The sequence below is a fragment of the Staurois parvus genome, unplaced genomic scaffold (assembly GCF_062004578.1).
Source record: "Staurois parvus isolate SC_StPar_1 unplaced genomic scaffold, SC_StPar_1.0 ptg000444l, whole genome shotgun sequence".
NCBI lineage: Eukaryota > Metazoa > Chordata > Amphibia > Anura > Ranidae > Staurois > Staurois parvus.
The window spans coordinates 107,421-126,866 of record NW_028318240.1 but is presented as its reverse complement, the minus strand read 5'-3'; the positions used below and the strand labels follow the sequence as shown (position 1 = coordinate 126,866).

Here is a 19,446-nt window from a genome sequence, read left to right as displayed (position 1 = left end):
GGGAAGAATGTCCATTGCACTGGTGAAAGTAGAAGTATGACCATTATTTTGATGCTTGGTGGGTAGATCAATGATTCTGTACTTTTGTGGTCATTTAAAAAAAGAATGCTCCTTATGGTGATAGTCAGTAAGTAGAAGTTTGGCTATTACATTGCCATCAGAACTACATCACTGACCTAATATCCAAGTACCACCCAGCACTCACACTCCGCTCCTCGCAAGACCTTCTTCTCTCTAGCTCCCTGGTCTCCTCCTCCCATGCCCGCCTCCAGGACTTCTCCAGGGTGTCACCCATCCTCTGGAACTCCCTGCCCCAACCCATCAGATTATCACCTACTCTCCTCTCCCTTAGGCGCACCCTGAAAACCCATCTCTTCAGGGAAGCCTACCCCACCCCCTGCTAACTTGCCGACCTCCTCCACTCTTCCTACCACTCCATCCCCCACAGCTATCTCCTCCTGTGCCACCATCCCCTCCCTCCTAGATTGTAAGCTCGAAAGAGCAGGGCCCTCAATCCCCTCATGTTTTGCATTGTATTGGTATTGTTCTGTCACATGTTCTGTCCCCGTTTGTAATGTACAGTGCTGAGCGAACTATCGGCGCTTTATAAATACTGTATAATAATAATAATCAGTAGGGATAAGAATGATCTTTATATTGGTGTATATGGGAGAAAAAAGGTCCCTTACATTGTTGGTCAACAGAAGGAAGAATTCCTATAACACTAGTAATCAGTAGTACTGAGAATGCTCCCTTATACTGGTGGCCAGTAGAAGGAACAATGCCCCCTGCTTTGATGATAGGTAAGAAGAATGGTCCTTACATTAGTGGTCACAGTTGACTGCCCCTTACATTGGTGGTCAATGGGAAGCTGATTGCCCCTTACATTGGTGGTCAATAGTAAGAATAACCCTTTGCACTGGTTTTAGTAATTGCTTTATTGCATAAACTATACAGTGCCTTGAAAAAGTATGCATATCCCTTGAAATTTTCCACATTTTGTCATGTTACAATCAAAACTGTAAATGTATTTTATTGGGATTTTATGTGATAGGCCAAAACAAAGTGGCACATAATTATGAAGTGGAAGGAAAATGATAAATGGTTTTTCAACGTTTTTTACAAATAAATATCTGAAAAGTGTGGCGGCATTTGTATTCAGCCCCCCGGAGTCAATACTTTGTAGGACCACCTTTCGCTGCAATTACAACTGCAAGTCTTTTTGGGGATGTCTCTACCAGCTTTGTACACCTACAGAGTGAAATTTTACCCATTCTTCTTTGCAAAATAGCTCAAGCTCTGTCAGATTGGATGGAGAGCGTCTGTAAACAGCAATTTTCAAGTCTTGCCACAGATTCTCAATTGGATTTAGGTCTGGACTTTGACTGGGCCATTCTAAAACATGAATATGCTTTGATCTAAACTATTCCATTGTAGCTCTGGTTGTATGTTGTGGGTTGTTGTCCTGCTGGACGGTGAACCTCCACCCCAGTCTCAAGTCTTTTGTTAACTCTTTTGCTTTCTTCTAAGATTGTCCTGTGCTTGGCTCCATCCATCTTCCCATCAACTCTGACCAGCTTTCCTGTCCTTACTGAAGAAAAGCATCCCCACGACATGACTGCCACCAACATGTTTCACGGTGGGGATGGTGTGTTCAGGGTGATGTTCAACGTTAGTTTTCCACCACACAGAAGTTTGCTTTTAGGCCAAAAAGTTCAATTTCGGAATCTGACCAGAGCCCCTTCTTCCACATGTTTGCTGTGTCCCCCACATGGCTTCTCGCAAACTGAAAACAGGACTTCTTATGGCTTTCTTTCAACAATGGCTTTCTTCTTGCCACTCTTCCATAAAGGCCAGATTTTTGGAGTACACGGCTAATAGTTGTCCCATGGACAAATTCTCCCACCTGGACTGTGGATCTCTGCAGCTCCTCCAGAGTTACCATGGGCCTCTTGGCTGCTTCTCTGATTAATGCTCTCCTTGCCCAGCCTAGGTGGACTGCCATGTCTTGGTAGATTTGCAGTTGTGCCATACTCTTTTCATTTTCGGATGATGGATTGAACAGTGCTTCATGAGATGTTTAAAGCTTGGGAAATTGTTTTATGACCTAACCCTGTTTTAAACATCTCGGCAACTTTATCCCTGACCTGTTTGGTGTGTTCCTTGGCCTTCATGATGTTGTTTATTCACTAATGTTCTCTAACAAACCTCTGAGGGCTTCACAGAACAGCTGTATTTATACTGGGATTAAATGACACACAGGTGGATGCTATTTACTAATTAGGTAACATCTGAAGGCAATTGGTTCCACTAGATTTTAATTAAGGGTATCAGAGGGGCTGAATACAAATGCATGCCATACTTTTCAGATATTTATTTGTAAAAAATTTTGAAAACCATTTATAATTTACTTTCCACGTCACAATTAAGTGCCACTTAGTGTTGGTCTATCAGATAAAATCCCAATGAAATACATTTACGTTTTTCGTTGTAACATGGCAAAATGTGGAAAATTTCAAGGGGTATGAATACTTTTTCAAGGCACTATAATTATGGTTTGACAGATATAATGTGTGTTACCTATTATCTACATATTTTGTAGGCTGGGTTAGCAATGTTTCTCTCTACTTATCACTTACCATAGTCCTTCACCTCAAAGTGCGCAGTATATTGTTGAACAGAATCCTCATAGGATGCTGAAATGGTCCAAACCCCTGGACTGCAAGGTAAAATGTATGAGTTTCATGGTTTTGACAGAAAGCCCAATCAGAGGGTATTGATTGAGCTTTCTTTATTTGCCAGCTTTCCAAAATGACAAAACAGGGACATTATAGGCAATCCATTACACATGCACATTTTTAAATACTATAAACTCAATATACTAAACAATAATAGTTTTTATTGGTATTAACAAGCATTATTACCAACAATTAGCACAGAAAATAACAGTCACATGGCTGAAAACAATTATAAAGGCTTGTAATAATTTAATTATAAAATATAAATTATATATTCATGTCCCATATTCCCAGTTACCCATCATTAACCGGAATGTGACCAAGTACACCATATCACCAATGGGTCCCCAACCATTAGACTAGCTTTGAAATTTTACCGCCTCCGAAGACCACAACCATCAGCTGCTTTTAATGACCATCTTTACAAACATTCTCAGAACAGGGAAGGAGGGTGGAAAGTTCACCACAAACTGGATCTGCAGTTCTCCACCCTTTCGAAGTCCCTCCCAGACCATTATAGACATCAATCAGGTAAGCGAATGCAACACTAACCCTTTAAAACTTGTCTTCCCTATTCACATAGTCATGATGCCCTTTGCCTATTTTTTTTTGTAATATGCTCTGGGGCTCCCTATCAAGTTACAGCTGCATATAATGAAACATGACTCAGCTACTCTTCTACAAAAAAATAGTCATCCAGGTAGATATAATACATAAATTTCTACTAACCAAAAGCACATTAAACATATTCAAAGTCACCACATACGAGGGAATTCAATAAGTTAAAACATTTCTGACAGTAAATTCCTTAAGAACTCTCTGCGCCCATTTACTGTATGCCAGTGTCTGTAACCTACACTGTATTGACAAAGGCGACAAATTCAGGAAGTTCTTTAATAACCTCCAATTCTCAGATTAGGAAATTGGCGACAATTAGGACCTGCTTAGAGGCAATACTGGCCAGTACTCAGAGGGGGGAAAGTCTGTGCTGGGAAAGGAAGCTAAAAAAAGAGAAAGAGCAAGCACTCAACCCATAGACCTCAACTTTTTAATGAAGTAAATTTGTGATTCCGAATTTGCGACAGACAGCCTTGAGAAAGGGTTCGCTATAGCCCTGAAGCATTGATGCATCATGCCAGTTTTTGCACTTTTTTGTAATATCGTTGCAAAACTACCTAATTTTGAGGTCTATGGGTTGTGTCTTTTTTTTTGCTCTTCTTTTGGTTACTTTATGGTATCACCGTTAGCCTTGCACTCCTAACAACAAGAAAGAGGAAATAAGAGTTTGGTGCTTCATGGATTTGTTATAAGGTGTGTTGGGAAGCTACCATGAATGTAGTAATGAAGACCCTTTCCCCGCCCCATTCAGCTGTCGGCTGGAAGATTCCTTGGTAGAAACCTAAATGTAAACCAAGGTACCATAGATAGTGGTGAAATCATTTCCAAAAACATAGCAACACTCATGTTTGGAAAATTCATTGTCACTGGATGGGCAGAGCCCAATGGGGAACTGAAAGACTAGTTTCCCATCAGGTCTGCTCTACTTTTGATGGATGATGGATGGCAGTCAGCAGATTTGAAAAAAATGTCCCTTTATTGAATAGCAGCTATAGATCTGCCCACTGCTGTGCACTGTCAATCAAAATAAAACAGACTATTGGGAAACTAGTGTCTCAGTTCTCCATCAGGTTCTGCCCACTCCTAGTACAAAAGTCTTTGCCTGCTATCATATAAGTCCTACAATATTCATAATAATGAAGTTCAATTAGCAATCACTAGATTTGCAGCAAGCATGCACCTCTGTTATGTAGCGGCGTCTAAAGATGTGGGTTTAATACCTTCTTTGCTTTGCTCGAGTGACACTGCAGCTGGCACTCTACACTTGCTTTGCACGGGCTTCCCCCAGAGTTTCGGTAACTAATAGGGAGCAATACACAAATAACACTCCTTGAAACTCTGGGGAAGGTCCACCCTGGTGTAACTGGAATTCAGGTTCACTTTCTAGCCTGCTTCATTTGCAGAGTCCTATTCTTAGTTACATAGTTAGTCTGGCTGAAAAAAAAGAAAAATCCATCCAGTTCAACCATAGAAAAAAAAAAGTTATAATCCTATACTCACAGTTGATCCAGAGGAAGGCAAAAAAACCAGCAAAGCATGATCCAATTTGCTCCTGCTGGGAAAACAATTCCTTCCTGATCCCCCGAGAGGCAATCGGATATTCCCTGGATCAACTTTACCTATAAATGTTGGTATCCAGTTATATTCTGTGTATCCAAGAAACAATCCAGGACTTTTTTGAAGCAATCCACTGAGCTGGCCAGAACCAACTCTTGAGGGAGTCTATTCCACATTGTCACAGCTCTTACTGTGAAGAAACCTTTCCGTGTTTGGAGATTAAATCGCTTTTCCTCCAGACGTAAAGAGTGCCCCCTTGTCCTCTGTGATGACCTCAAGGTGAATAGCTCTACACTGAGTTCACTATATGAACCACTGAGGTATTTATACATGGAGATCATATCCCCCCTTATGTATTATACATGGAGATCATATCCCCCCTTATGTATTATACATGGAGATCATATCCCCCTTATGTATTATACATGGAGATCATATCTCCCCTTATGTATTATACATGGAGATCATATCCCCCCTTATGTATTATACATGGAGATCATATCCCCCTTATGTATTATACATGGAGATCATATCCCCCCCTTATGTATTATACATGGAGATCATATCCCCCTTATGTATTATACATGGAGATCATATCCCCCCTTATGTATTATACATGGAGATCATATCCCCCCTTATGTATTATACATGGAGATAATATCCCCCTTATGTATTATACATGGTGATCATATCCCCCATTATGTATTATACATGGAGATCATACCCCCCCCCCCTTATGTATTATACATGGAGATCATATCCCCCCTTATGTATTATACATGGAGATCATACCCCCCTTATGTATTATACATGGTGATCATATCCCCCCTTATGTATTATACATGGAGATCATATCCCCCCTTATGTATTATACATGGAGATCATATCCCCCCTTATGTATTATACATGGTGATCATATCCCCCCTTATGTATTATACATGGAGATCATATCCCCCTTATGTATTATACATGTTGATCATATCCCCCTTATGTATTATACATGGAGATCATATCCCCCCTTATGTATTATACATGGAGATCATATCCCCCCTTATGTATTATACATGGTGATCATATCACCCTTATGTATTATACATGGAGATCATATCCCCCCTTATGTATTATACATGGTGATCATATCCCCCCTTATGCATTATACATGGAGATCATATCCCCTTTATGTATTATACATGGTGATCATATCCCCCCTTATGTATTATACATGGTGATCATATCCCCCTTATGTATTATACATGGAGATCATATCCCCCTTTATGTATTATACATGGAGATCATATCCCCCCTTATGTATTATACACGGAGATCATATCCCCCCTTATGTATTATACATGGTGATCATATCCCCCCTTATGTATTATACATGGAGATCATATCCCCCTTAGGTATTATACATGGAGATCATATCCCCCTTATGTATTATACATGGAGATCATATCCCCCTTATGTATTATACATGGAGATCATATCCCCCTTATGTATTATACATGGCGATCATATCCCCCCTTATGTATTATACATGGTGATCATATCCCCCTTATGTATTATACATGGAGATCATATCCCCCCTTATGTATTGTACATGGAGGTCATATCCCCTCTTATACATGGAGATCATATCCCCCCTTTTACATGGAGATCATACCCCCCTTATGTATTATACACGGAGATCATATCCTCCCTTATACATGGAGATCATACCCCCCCTTATGTATTATACATGGTGATCATATCCCCCCTTATGTATTATACATGGAGATCATACCCCCCCTTATGTATTATACATGGTGATTATATCCCCCCTTATGTATTATACATGGAGATCATATCCCCCCTTATGCATTATACATGGAGATCATATCCCCCCTTATGTATTATACATGGAGATCATATCCCCCCTTATGTATTATACATGGAGATCATATCCCCCTTAATCTTCTCTTCTCAAGAGAGAATAAATTCAGTTCCTCTAATCTTTCCTCATAGCTTTGTATCAGTTTGGTTGCTTTTCTCTGTACTTTCTCAAGTTCCCCAATGTTCTTTTTGTGAATTGGTTCCCAAAAATGAACTGCATATTCCATATTCTTTCTCCAAAAACAAATCAATGCCTGAAAGCAGTTCCTCATTACACCGAAGGATAAGAGATCTACACAGTATATTCATATTGGTGCCATCTTTACTGTGGTAATGCTTAACAGAGAAATAGTCATTCCTAGTAACGTTGGTACATGCCTAGTAGCCGATGCAATCTTCAGGGGGAAGGCAATTTTCTCCCGCACCATATAACAGAAAGTGTCCAAGCCCTGCTATATTTGTGTGGATGTCATGAGTTTGTCTTACCTCCCATTAAGAAGCAGTCCCAGCTTTCTAAGGGTGAACACAGATCTCAGGGTATGCCGGACTTACATAGTAGTCCTCTGCTAAGCCGACACAAAAACAGAAGTCCTCAGCTCCCCCTGCAACATTTTAGGGTTCCCATCAACCAACCTACAGTCTTCAGCAGGGGCGGACTGACAACTCATGGGGCTCCCGGGCAATAGGGGTTCATGGGGCCCCGTTTCCTTGCCCAAATTCAAAAAAGCCTATGAAAAAGGTACCAGGGGCATCTCATGGGGCCCCCTACTGACCCCGGGCCCTTGGGCAGTGCCCGAGTTTCCAAATGGTCAGTCCGCCCCTGGTCTGCAGAGCTCATTTATACAGTATACCCATAGTTTGGGAGTGACAGGCAACACTGTCCAGGAAGTGCAGGGCAAAGCCATCCATGAAAGGGGATTTACATTGGGGAGCTAAATTAACCCCACCACAAGGTGTGGGGGCATACAGTTGCTCACTACAGAACTACACCATGGGGCTAACTACTAGGCCAAGGAATAGGGCTCTACATCCCACGTCACTACAGCCAGCTTCCACACATGAACAAATCATGATTTAACACTAGTGATCACAACTTTCAATCCCCAAACAATAGGGGTTCACATCTGCTGACCAAATGGTTCTATGTTTGATAGCCACACCAAAATGCAGGAAGCAAGCACATGGAGAAGGTCTCCACCAGCATGCAAGTATAGCAGGAAATTTGATGGTTCCCCGTGCAATGCACAAGCCTGGAGTAGCAGGTGCCAGGATGATGTGGTACTCTATAGCTAGGGATCCAGTGTGCCATATTTCCTTTCAATGTTTCAAATGTTTCATCAGAGGGTGTGCCTCTATGTGCCAGAACCCTGAATTTTTATTTCAGGTTGTTGGTCAGCTCAGAATGAGCTTCACTGGACTGTAAAGCTGAAAGCTACACCAATTATGTGAGTGTGAAAAGAACCTGTTACCAAACTGCTACCATTCCCAAAGAGGAACGTTATTTGGAACAAAGGACTTTGCTCACATCATGGACTAAGTAAGGCTAGGTCAAGAAGAAGTTTTGTTATGTTCCTCGTACATTTACACTTGAGGCTGGATGCCTGTATGTTTTTTGTTTAGGAAAGCAGACTTTTTGACTCTATATATATATATATATATATATATATAGTATGTACAGTATATTACCTAGAGCAGGGGTGGGCTACTGTGGCCCTCCAGCTGTTGTAGAACTACAAGTCCCATGAGGCATTGCAAAACTGACAGTTACAAGCATGACTCCCAAAGGCAGAGGCATAATGGGACTTGTAGTTCACCAACAGCTGAAGGGCCACAGTTGCCCACCCCTGACCTAGAGTATTGGGTTGCCAGCCTGATTTTACTTTATAGAGAATGTAGCATAAGAACTGAAAACGCTTATGCAAAGATATTAACACTGGACTCGTCATTATAAAAATGGAAACTAGTTTGTTAATCTCCATGCACAATTGAAATACACTATATTGCCAAAAGTATTGGTCAGCCTGCCTTTACATGCATATGACCTTTAATGGCATCCCACTCTTAGTCCGTAGGGTTCAGTATTGAGTTGTCCCCGCCCTTTGCAGCTATAACAGCTTCAACTCTTCAGGGAAGGCCGTCCACAAGGTTTAGGAGGGTGTCTATGGGAAGGTTTGACCATTCTTCCAGAAGAACATTTGTGAGGTCAGGCACTGATGTTGGACAAGAAGGCCTGGCTGGCAGTTTCCTCTCTAATTCATCCCAAAGGTATTCTATTGGGTTGAGGTCAGGACTCTGTGCAGGCCAGTCAAGTTCCTCCACACCAAACTGGCTCATCCATGTCTTTATGGACCTTGCTTTGTGAACTGGTGAGAAATCATGTTGGATCAAGAAGGGGCCATCCCCAAACTGTTCCCACAAAGTTGGGAGCATGAAATTGTCCAAAATGTCTTAGTATGCTGAAACCTTAAGATTTCCCTTCACTGGAACAAAAGGGCCAAGCCCAACCCCTCAAAAACAACCCCACATCATAATCGCCCCTCCACCAAACTTTACACTAGGCACAATGCAGTCAGGCAAATACCATTATCCTGGCAGCAACCAAACCCAGAGGCATCCATCAAATTGCCAGACAGAGAAGCGTGATTTTTTACTCCAGAGAACATATCTCCGCTGCTCTAGAGTGGCGGCGTGCTTTACACCACGGCATCTGCCGCTTTACATTGCACTTGATGATGTAAGGGTTGGTTGCAGCTGCTCAGCCATGGAAACCCATTCCATGAAGGTCACTACACACAGTTGTTGTGCTAATCCGAAGGCCACATGAAGTTTGGAGGTCTTTAGCTATTGACTCTGCAGACATTTCTGTGCACTGTGTGCTTCAGCATGCGCTGACCCCGCTCTGTCATTTTACGTGGCCTACCACTTTGTGGCTGAGTTGCTGTTGTTCCCAGTTTCTTCCATTTTGAAATAAATATAAATATAGCATATAAATCCTATAAGTAATATGAAATTGAACCCAAACTATCATAGCGTTCCTGTTATGTAGAAAAGGAACATAACAAAGCTTATAATGTATTATTATTAATTATTATTTATTTATAATAATGAGGTGGATGTGTGAATTCCAAGCAATTATTGTGCTGATGTAAACTCCAAGTCATAAAAGTCACTTTTGATCTTCCACAACACTGAAAAATATAAGTCTTTCAAAATGTACATGCTACAACATACTGTAAATGTTCAAGCTGAGGAAGATAAAGATGTCCACTGGTATTCAACAATTGCCAGAGTGCCAATCTGATAGTTCCCCACCTCGCACTGTAGTCCCAACCACTGGTCCCCACATGACTATGGTGGGAGGAATCACTTCACAGAGCAGGGAATCGGGTATCTAGCACCAAATGTTTTGGTTTATTAAGAATATAGGTACTGGGTTTCTTGCTGGGACTTACCTTGCAAACTCATCCAGTTTAAAGTGTTTCTGGACTACTCTTGGTGATACGTCTCCACTTTTCTTCACAATCACGTTATCAGGTCCCTGTAAGGAAAATAAGATCCGAATTAGAAAAGATGCATATGTTTAACTTATGCTTTTCCCATGCACAGCAATGTAACAAGTTCACTTTAAAGCCCAATTTCAGGTTGACCCCCCTAGCCCTTGTTCCCTGCTTCCTTCTTCCACTTTCCTCCACCTCATTTATTTCTTTAAAAATATATATTTTGATACATACCTGCTTTTCCATGGGCAGTGCATTATCACAGGTCCTCTTCCACCTTCAGCAACTCTGAACGCTTGCTGTATTGATGTGGCTCTATTCTTGGCAGCAAGTCCAGGAGTGACCTCATGTTGTGCTCCTTGGTGAAGGTTGAGCATGGGGCGGCACAACAGATAGACTATTGCAGTGAGAGCTGCTTGTTTTTCTTGTAACATTTTTTATTTTTAGAACTTTTTTCTAAAACTCCAGTTGGGGTTTAATGACAAGACCACAATTGCTTATACTTTCCCTCACTCTCTCAATTTTCCATTCTTCTGCAGAACCTAAGTGATTATTATTATACAGGATTTATATAGCGCCAACAGTTTGCTCAGCGCTTTACAATATAACGGGAGACAATACAGCAACAATACAGTTCAATACAAGAGGGTTAGGAGGGCTCTGATCCTTGGAGCTTACAATCTAAGAGGGAGTGGCTGGTGGTACAAAAGGTAGTAACTGTGGGGGATGGACTGGTAGGAGGAGTAGAAGATCCCATTATTAGCTGAGGGCAGGATAGGCTTCCCTGAAGAGATAGGTTTTCAGAGATCGCCTAAAAGTGAGCAGAGTAGGCGATAGACTGATAAATTGGGGTAGAGTTCCAGAGGATGGGGGAAGCTCTGGAGAAGTCCTGAAAACGAGCATGGGAGGAGGAGACAAGGGAGCTAGAGAGCAGGAGGTTGTGTGAGGAGCGGAGAGTACGGTTTGGGTGATATTTGGAGACAAGATTGGTGATGTAATTTGGGGCAGAGTTATAAATGGCTTTATATGTTATTGTTAATGTTTTTAATTTTATCCGTTGGGCAATGGGAAGCCAGTGGAGGGATTGGCAGAGAGGGATGGAGGACACTGAGTTGAGGTCAGTGGAGGGATTGGAAGAGAGGAATGGAGGACACTGAGTGGAGGTCAGTGGAGGGATTGGCAGAGAGGGGTGGAGGACACTGAATGGAGGCCAGTGGAGGGATTGGCAGAGAGGGATGGAAGACACTGAGTGATGGCCAGTGGAGGGATTGGCAGAGAGGGGTGGAGGACACTCAGTGGAGGCCAGTGGAGGGATTGGGAGAGAGGGGGGGAGGACACTGAGTGGAGGCCAGTGGAGGGATTGGCAGAGAAGGATGGAAAACACTGAGTGGAAGCCAGTGGAGGGATTGGCAGAGAGGGATGGAGGACACTGAGTGGAGGCCAGTGGAGGGATTGGCAGAGAGGGATGGCAGATACAGAACAGTTAGTAAGGTGGATGAGTCTGGCAGCAGCATTCATGATAGACTGAAGCAGGGATAGCCTGTGATGAGGTCGGCCAATGAGGAGGGAGTTACAATAGTCAAGGTGAGAGATAACCAGGGAGTGAATAAGTTGCTTAGTAGTTCCCGAAGTTAGGAATCTTGTATCTTGGAGATGTTGTGGAGGTGAAGTCTACAGGATTTGGACAGTGATTGGATTTGGGGCTGAAAAGACAGATGGGAGTCTAGGGTTACACCTAGCACCCTAGCATGAGGTGATGTACTGTACCTGGTACTTTTGGGTATGGGGAGCATGTGACTCACTTCTCTTTTCTCCAAGCTGCAGTGCTGGTGGTTAGTGATTAGTCAGTCAGGTACCCAGCATCTTCACATAGGGATTAGAAGTGAGTATTTAGCTCTATGTAAATTCACAATCACTTGAATTAAACCTTAATGATGTGCTGACAGCGAGGTAGTTAAAAAACTGGATAGGAAGCAATTTAACCTTAAACTGCAGAAAGGGTTCTTTACTGTTAGAACAGTAAAGGTGTGGAACTCCCTTCTGCAGTCGGTGGTGCCGGCAGAAATTGTTCACAATTTCGAAAAAAACTTTTAGATAGGCATCTTTGCGTTACCAATATACAGGGATATAGGAAGTATTGGAGACATAAAAACATAAACACACCCACACAGGTTAAACTAGATAGACTGATGTCTTTATTCAACCTTACTATGTGACTATGTAATAACGCAAATGGTGCCATTAGCCTTACCTGGAAGTAGATGAATATTTGTTTATGTTGAGGCTTCAGATTGTAATCCACAGTGTAAAACCGGGCAAGAACTGGAGAAGGAAAGTGCATAATATAAAAAACAAAAGTATGAATGAAATAACCCATTATGGTCCATCAAAAGAGCAATCAAACAGGCATTTTCTAATTCTCTAACATAAATGCTTTATAGCTCTAGTTTAATTATTATTATTTTTTTAATCAGCAGCAGGGACAGTACTTAAATGAATGTTGAGTGTCCCATGTGCTGGTGGCTGCTCTGTTGCCTACTTCCCATGCCCCCCAGATACTCCCCTAGCTAAGATCTTCTGGTGCTGTACTGTCAGTTCTCACAATGAAAAGTATTCTATGAATGGAGGAGGCAAACCTTTCATTCATCCTTTTGTCTCCCATTCATGGAGATCATTGTATGAACTGATAGTACAGCTTGTATGAATAGAGGAGGGGCGGAAATGGCAGGCATGCTCAGCACTTTTGATGCATTATCCCACACAGCAGAAGGTCAGAACTGTGGGGGTATCTGGAGGGCAGAGGACTAAAGATTTCAGGCAACAGAGCAGCCACCAGCTCACGGGACACTCATCATTCATGTAAGTATCATTCGTGAAAAACCTTAGAAAAAAAATAATTTCTAAATTTCAGCTTTAAATTACCAAAATTAAAGGTGATTTTATTTGTATTTTTCACTTTTTAAGATTTCCATATTTTTTTTACTGTGTTAAATATAGAGATCTGTTGATTAGCCACTAGAAGGAGCAAGCAAATATTTGCCATCACTACCTCCCTTCCTAACTGTCAAAGCTGAGCTTCAGACTGACATAAAGGCACAACTGAACATAGCTCTTTATTCATTAATAACCAATCAACATTTCCCACCTTTTTGACCCCCACTCCCTTGAGCAAATGTAGTGGTGATCCAACTCTTGGCCCCATAGAAGACTATGGAGTTCCACTGCTCATGTGCAGACATCAAGTGAAAAATCTAGGCTAAATGATTATACTGGGATGCAGGGGCGGACTGACCATTTGGGCTCTCGGGCACTGCCCGAGGGCCCGGGCTCAGTAGGGGGCCCCATGAGATGCCCCTGGTACCTTTCATTGGCTTTTTCATAGGCTTTTTTGGGTTTGGGCGAGGACACAGGGGCCCCATGATCCCTTATTGCCCGGGGGCCCCATGAGTTGTCAGTCCGCCCCTGCTGGGATGATGTCTGCAGCTACAGGCATCACAGCTGCAGGCACCATCTCAGAATTGTTTTTTTCAAGAGGTGATCGGCTTTCCAGTAAAAGCAATCCTAGTGGTTAATTAGCCACTGGATTGCTTTTACAGGTGGCAGGTGGCAGGTTTCTCAGAGTTCAGCTTTAAATGTATGTGTTTAAATGTTATCTAAAGAGGGAAGAACCCACAAGCAGTCCCTTTTACCCAGAATATATTTTGAAACCTCTGATGGAGATGCCCAAAAATGAGAAGAGCCACTCTTGTGACTCATTGACTTGTCTGTGCAACTTGGGCTTGAGCTATTGAGTGCTCTAAACAACAGACTTTTAACAACAGATGCCTGTGAGTGGGGAGAAACCAGAGGGGTATAGCCTGGAAGGAGCTGCGCTGAAGCTGCATCTCATCTTTCCATACCTTGGCTGTGCTTTTGGTGTGTGGTGTCCCTTCAGTTGTTTCTGTGCATCTCCTCTGGTGCTGGGATGAGCTCTTTGGATGCCGGCACCCATCAGCAGTGTGAGACACTGGGGGATTTTATAGTGGCACTTTGATCAGTGCTCTAAGCCAGTGTTTCTCAACCTTTTTTCAGTCAAGGCACCCTTCAAAATTATAAACAGTTCCAAGGCACCATTTAAAATGATGGACAGTCCCGAGGCACCCCATTCTAAAATGTGAAAAACTATTCTAATAGTTTTGCATAACGCAGCAGCATCCACACATGTAGGACACCCAACATTAGAGGTGATTTATTCTTTCAAAGCAAATACACTTCTGCATACTGGTACTGACTAGTATTCCGGTGTTTCTCCTCTCCCTCAGTTTTTGTCCATCATTGAGCTAATGTGACCTCAGCACTGATGGAGTGGGGCAGGAGAGGGTCAAACTAGGATGCTGTGCAGGCAACTGACAACCTCCTTATCAACTGATGATGTTATTGACTGTCAGGTCGCCGGCGGCTAGAAGGTCATAATGGTGCCTGTGTGCCCTTAATGAAAATCTGTGGCTTTGTGTAACTACAAGGCAGGCTTGTTCCACATGCTGGCTTGTATACAAGTTTTGGGCAATTTTTGGATATTTTGCCAAGGCACCCTGAAGAAACTGCAAGGCACCCCAGAGAGCCTGGGCACCCGGTTGGGAAAGGCTGGTCTAAGCATTACAGTAAAGGGTACAGGTGGTAAAGTGGCACATAAATAAAAAAAAACAAATCGCTCTACCTACTGGCAAGACTGCATAATAATTAGAGATGAGCGAATCGAAGTAGGCGAAGTGGAATTCGTTTCGAATATTAGGAAAAATTAGATTCGCGCCGAATCCGAAAATTAGCATACTTCGGATGTGCGAATCGAAATTTTTCCTAAAATGGCGGCGACATGTGTGGCGAGGGAGCGGGGATCTCTGGGAAGGCGTGCAGACAAGGCGCGCTAACCCATAATGCATTCATTCATGACATGTGATCGCATTAGCCAATCAGCAGCCAGCCAGCCAGCACTGTGTAATGGTCGAGCTATAAATTGCGGCCATTTTAGAATTCTAAATTAGCCTCCAGTCATTCAAGAGAGGCAGACCTGTCTGTGTAACAGAATCGTTACTTAGGGACACAGAACCGTTACTTAGGGACACAGAACCGTTACTTAGGGACACAGAACCGTTACTTAGGGCCACAGAATCGTTACTTAGGGACACAGAACCGTTACTTAGGGACACAGAACTGTTACTTAGGGACACAGAACCGTTACTTAGGGCCACAGAACCGTTACATAGGGACACAGAACCGTTACTTAGGGACACAGAACCGTTACTTAGGGACACACAATCGTTACTTAGGGACACAGAACCGTTACTTAGGGACACAGAACCGTTACTTAGGGACACACAATCGTTACTCAGGGACAGACACAGAATTGTTACTCAGGGACAGACACAGAATTGTAACTCAGGGACAGACACAGAATTGTTACTCAGGGACAGACACAGAATTGTTACTCAGGGACAGACACAGAATTGTTACTGAGGGACACAGAATTGTTACTCAGGGACAGACACAGAATTGTTACTCAGGACAGACACAGAATTGTTACTCAGGGACAGACACAGAATTGTTACTGAGGGACACAGAATTGTTACTGAGGGACACAGAATTGTTACTCAGGGACAGACACAGAATTGTTACTCAGGGACAGACACAGAATTGTTACTCAGGGACAGACACAGAATTGTTACTCAGGGACAGACACAGAATTGTTACTGAGGGACACAGAATTGTTACTGAGGGACACAGAATTGTTACTCAGGGACAGACACAGAATTGTTACTGAGGGACACAGAATTGTTACTCAGGGACACAGAATTGTTACTCAGGGACAGACACAGAATTGTTACTGAGGGACACAGAATTGTTACTGAGGGACACAGAATTGTTACTCAGGGACACAGAATTGTTACTCAGGGACAGACACAGAATTGTTACTCAGGGACAGACACAGAATTGTTACTCAGGGACACAGAATTGTTACTGAGGGACACAGAATTGTTACTGAGGGACACAGAATTGTTACTCAGGGACAGACACAGAATTGTTACTCAGGGACAGACACAGAATTGTTACTCAGGGACAGACACAGAATTGTTACTCAGGGACAGACACAGAATTGTTACTCAGGGACAGACACAGAATTGTTACTGAGGGACACAGAATTGTTACTCAGGGACAGACACAGAATTGTTACTGAGGGACACAGAATTGTTACTCAGGGACACAGAATTGTTACTCAGGGACAGACACAGAATTGTTACTGAGGGACACAGAATTGTTACTGAGGGACACAGAATTGTTACTCAGGGACACAGAATTGTTACTCAGGGACACAGAATTGTTACTCAGGGACAGACACAGAATTGTTACTCAGGGACAGACACAGAATTGTTACTGAGGGACACAGAATTGTTACTCAGGGACAGACACAGAATTGTTACTGAGGGACACAGAATTGTTACTGAGGGACACAGAATTGTTACTGAGGGACACAGAATTGTTACTCAGGGACAGACACAGAATTGTTACTCAGGGACAGACACAGAATTGTTACTGAGGGACACAGAATTGTTACTGAGGGACACAGAATTGTTACTGAGGGACACAGAATTGTTACTCAGGGACACATAATTGTTACTCAGGGACACAGAATTGTTACTCAGGGACACAGAATTGTTACTCAGGGACAGACACAGAATTGTTACTGAGGGACACAGAATTGTTACTGAGGGACACAGAATTGTTACTCAGGGACACAGAATTGTTACTCAGGGACACAGAATTGTTACTCAGGGACAGACACAGAATTGTTACTGAGGGACACAGAATTGTTACTGAGGGACACAGAATTGTTACTGAGGGACACAGAATTGTTACTCAGGGACACAGAATTGTTACTCAGGGACAGACACAGAATTGTTACTGAGGGACACAGAATTGTTACTCAGGGACACAGAATTGTTACTCAGGGACACAGAATTGTTACTCAGGGACAGACACAGAATTGTTACTGAGGGACACAGAATTGTTACTCAGGGACAGACACAGAATTGTTACTGAGGGACACAGAATTGTTACTCAGGGACACAGAATTGTTACTGAGGGACACAGAATTGTTACTCAGGGACACAGAATTGTTACTCAGGGACACAGAATTGTAACTCAGGGACAGACACAGACTTGTTACTGAGGGACACAGAATTGTTACTCAGGGACACAGAATTGTTACTCAGGGACACAGAATTGTTACTCAGGGACAGACACATAATTGTTACTGAGGGACACAGAATTGTTACTGAGGGACACAGAATTGTTACTGAGGGACACAGAATTGTTACTCAGGGACACAGAATTGTTACTCAGGGACAGACACAGAATTGTTACTGAGGGACACAGAATTGTTACTGAGGGACACAGAATTGTTACTGAGGGACACAGAATTGTTACTCAGGGACAGACACAGAATTGTTACTGAGGGACACAGAATTGTTACTGAGGGACACAGAATTGTTACTCAGTGACACAGAATTGTTACTCAGGGACAGACACAGAATTGTTACTGAGGGACACAGAATTGTTACTGAGGGACACAGAATTGTTACTCAGGGACAGACACAGAATTGTTACTGAGGGACACAGAATTGTTACTGAGGGACACAGAATTGTTACTCAGGGACACAGAATTGTTACTCAGGGACACAGAATTGTTACTCAGGGACAGACACAGAATTGTTACTGAGGGACACAGAATTGTTACTGAGGGACACAGAATTGTTACTGAGGGACACAGAATTGTTACTCAGGGACAGACACAGAATTGTTACTGAGGGACACAGAATTGTTACTGAGGGACACAGAATTGTTACTCAGGGACACAGAATTGTTACTCAGGGACACAGAATTGTTACTGAGGGACACAGAATTGTTACTGAGGGACACAGAATTGTTACTCAGGGACAGACACAGAATTGTTACTGAGGGACACAGAATTGTTACTGAGGGACACAGAATTGTTACTCAGGGACACAGAATTGTTACTCAGGGACACAGAATTGTTACTCAGGGACACAGAATTGTTACTCAGGGACAGACACAGAATTGTTACCGAGGGACACAGAATTGTTACTGAGGGACACAGAATTGTTACTCAGGGACAGACACAGAATTGTTACTGAGGGACACAGAATTGTTACTGAGGGACACATAATTGTTACTCAGGGACACAGAATTGTTACTCAGGGACACAGAATTGTTACTCAGGGACAGACACAGAATTGTTACTGAGGGACACAGAATTGTTACTGAGGGACACAGAATTGTTACTGAGGGACACAGAATTGTTACTCAGGGACACAGAATTGTTACTCAGGGACAGACACAGAATTGTTACTGAGGGACACAGAATTGTTACTGAGGGACACAGAATTGTTACTCAGGGACACAGAATTGTTACTCAGGGACACAGAATCGTTGAATTAAAGAGTATGTCAGACAACACGCAGAGGAGTGGCAGAGGAGGCAATGTTTTAGGAGCGAGCAGACGTGGCAGCAGAGGAAGGGGTCGAGGCAGCACTAGTCGCAGCCAGAGGCCAGTGCTCCCGGTGTCATCCAGCGGTCGTGTCTCCACCGACAACCCTGCCGTCATCGATTGGTTGGCTCGGTCGTCTTCCTCTTCCCAGGTCACCTCTGACACCTACAGCCAACGGTCGGTGTGTACGTCAGACACAACCGTTAGTTGGCATGGCCCGGGAGCAAGCCCACTGAAATCACGTGTCCTCTACCTGCCCCTGTCCTTTGCTGTTCCCTCACCAAGCGAAGTATCGCATGCTGTGGGCTCAGCCCCACTGTACAGTGAGGACGAGCTAACAGAGGGCGGTCAGGAACGGGGGGAGACATCCGCCTCTTCAGCAGCCAGGCGAAGAAGTACTGGCGAGGAGAGTGGCTCGGTAGCCGGTCTAGAGACAGGTCTGTCTCCTGACCCAGACGCAGCCGAGGGGGCTAGTAGTGAGGCGGAGACCCTAATTGATGATGATGAGGCTGATCGCACTTGGCAGCCTCGTCGTCATCAGGCTATTGCTTCCGCATCATCAGGAGAAGAGGGTGCCAGCTTGGCAGCGAGCAAAGCAGTCGGTGGGTTGCCCAGGAGGCAG

General features: G+C 43.2%; 1 protein-coding gene across 1 annotated transcript in view; it reads right to left on the bottom strand.

Annotated features, from left to right (window-relative positions):
• The window catches only part of LOC149453932 (A.superbus venom factor 2-like), a 290,293-nt gene that overhangs the window by 249,281 nt on the left and 21,566 nt on the right, over positions 1–19,446 (bottom strand). The window contains exons 4-6 of the mRNA XM_089688005.1: positions 12,534–12,604; positions 10,238–10,323; positions 2,640–2,719 (exon numbers count right to left, since the gene is read on the bottom strand). Coding sequence (XP_089544131.1) covers positions 2,640–2,719; positions 10,238–10,323; positions 12,534–12,604 — 237 coding nt within the window. The remainder of the gene's footprint in view (positions 1–2,639; positions 2,720–10,237; positions 10,324–12,533; positions 12,605–19,446) is intronic.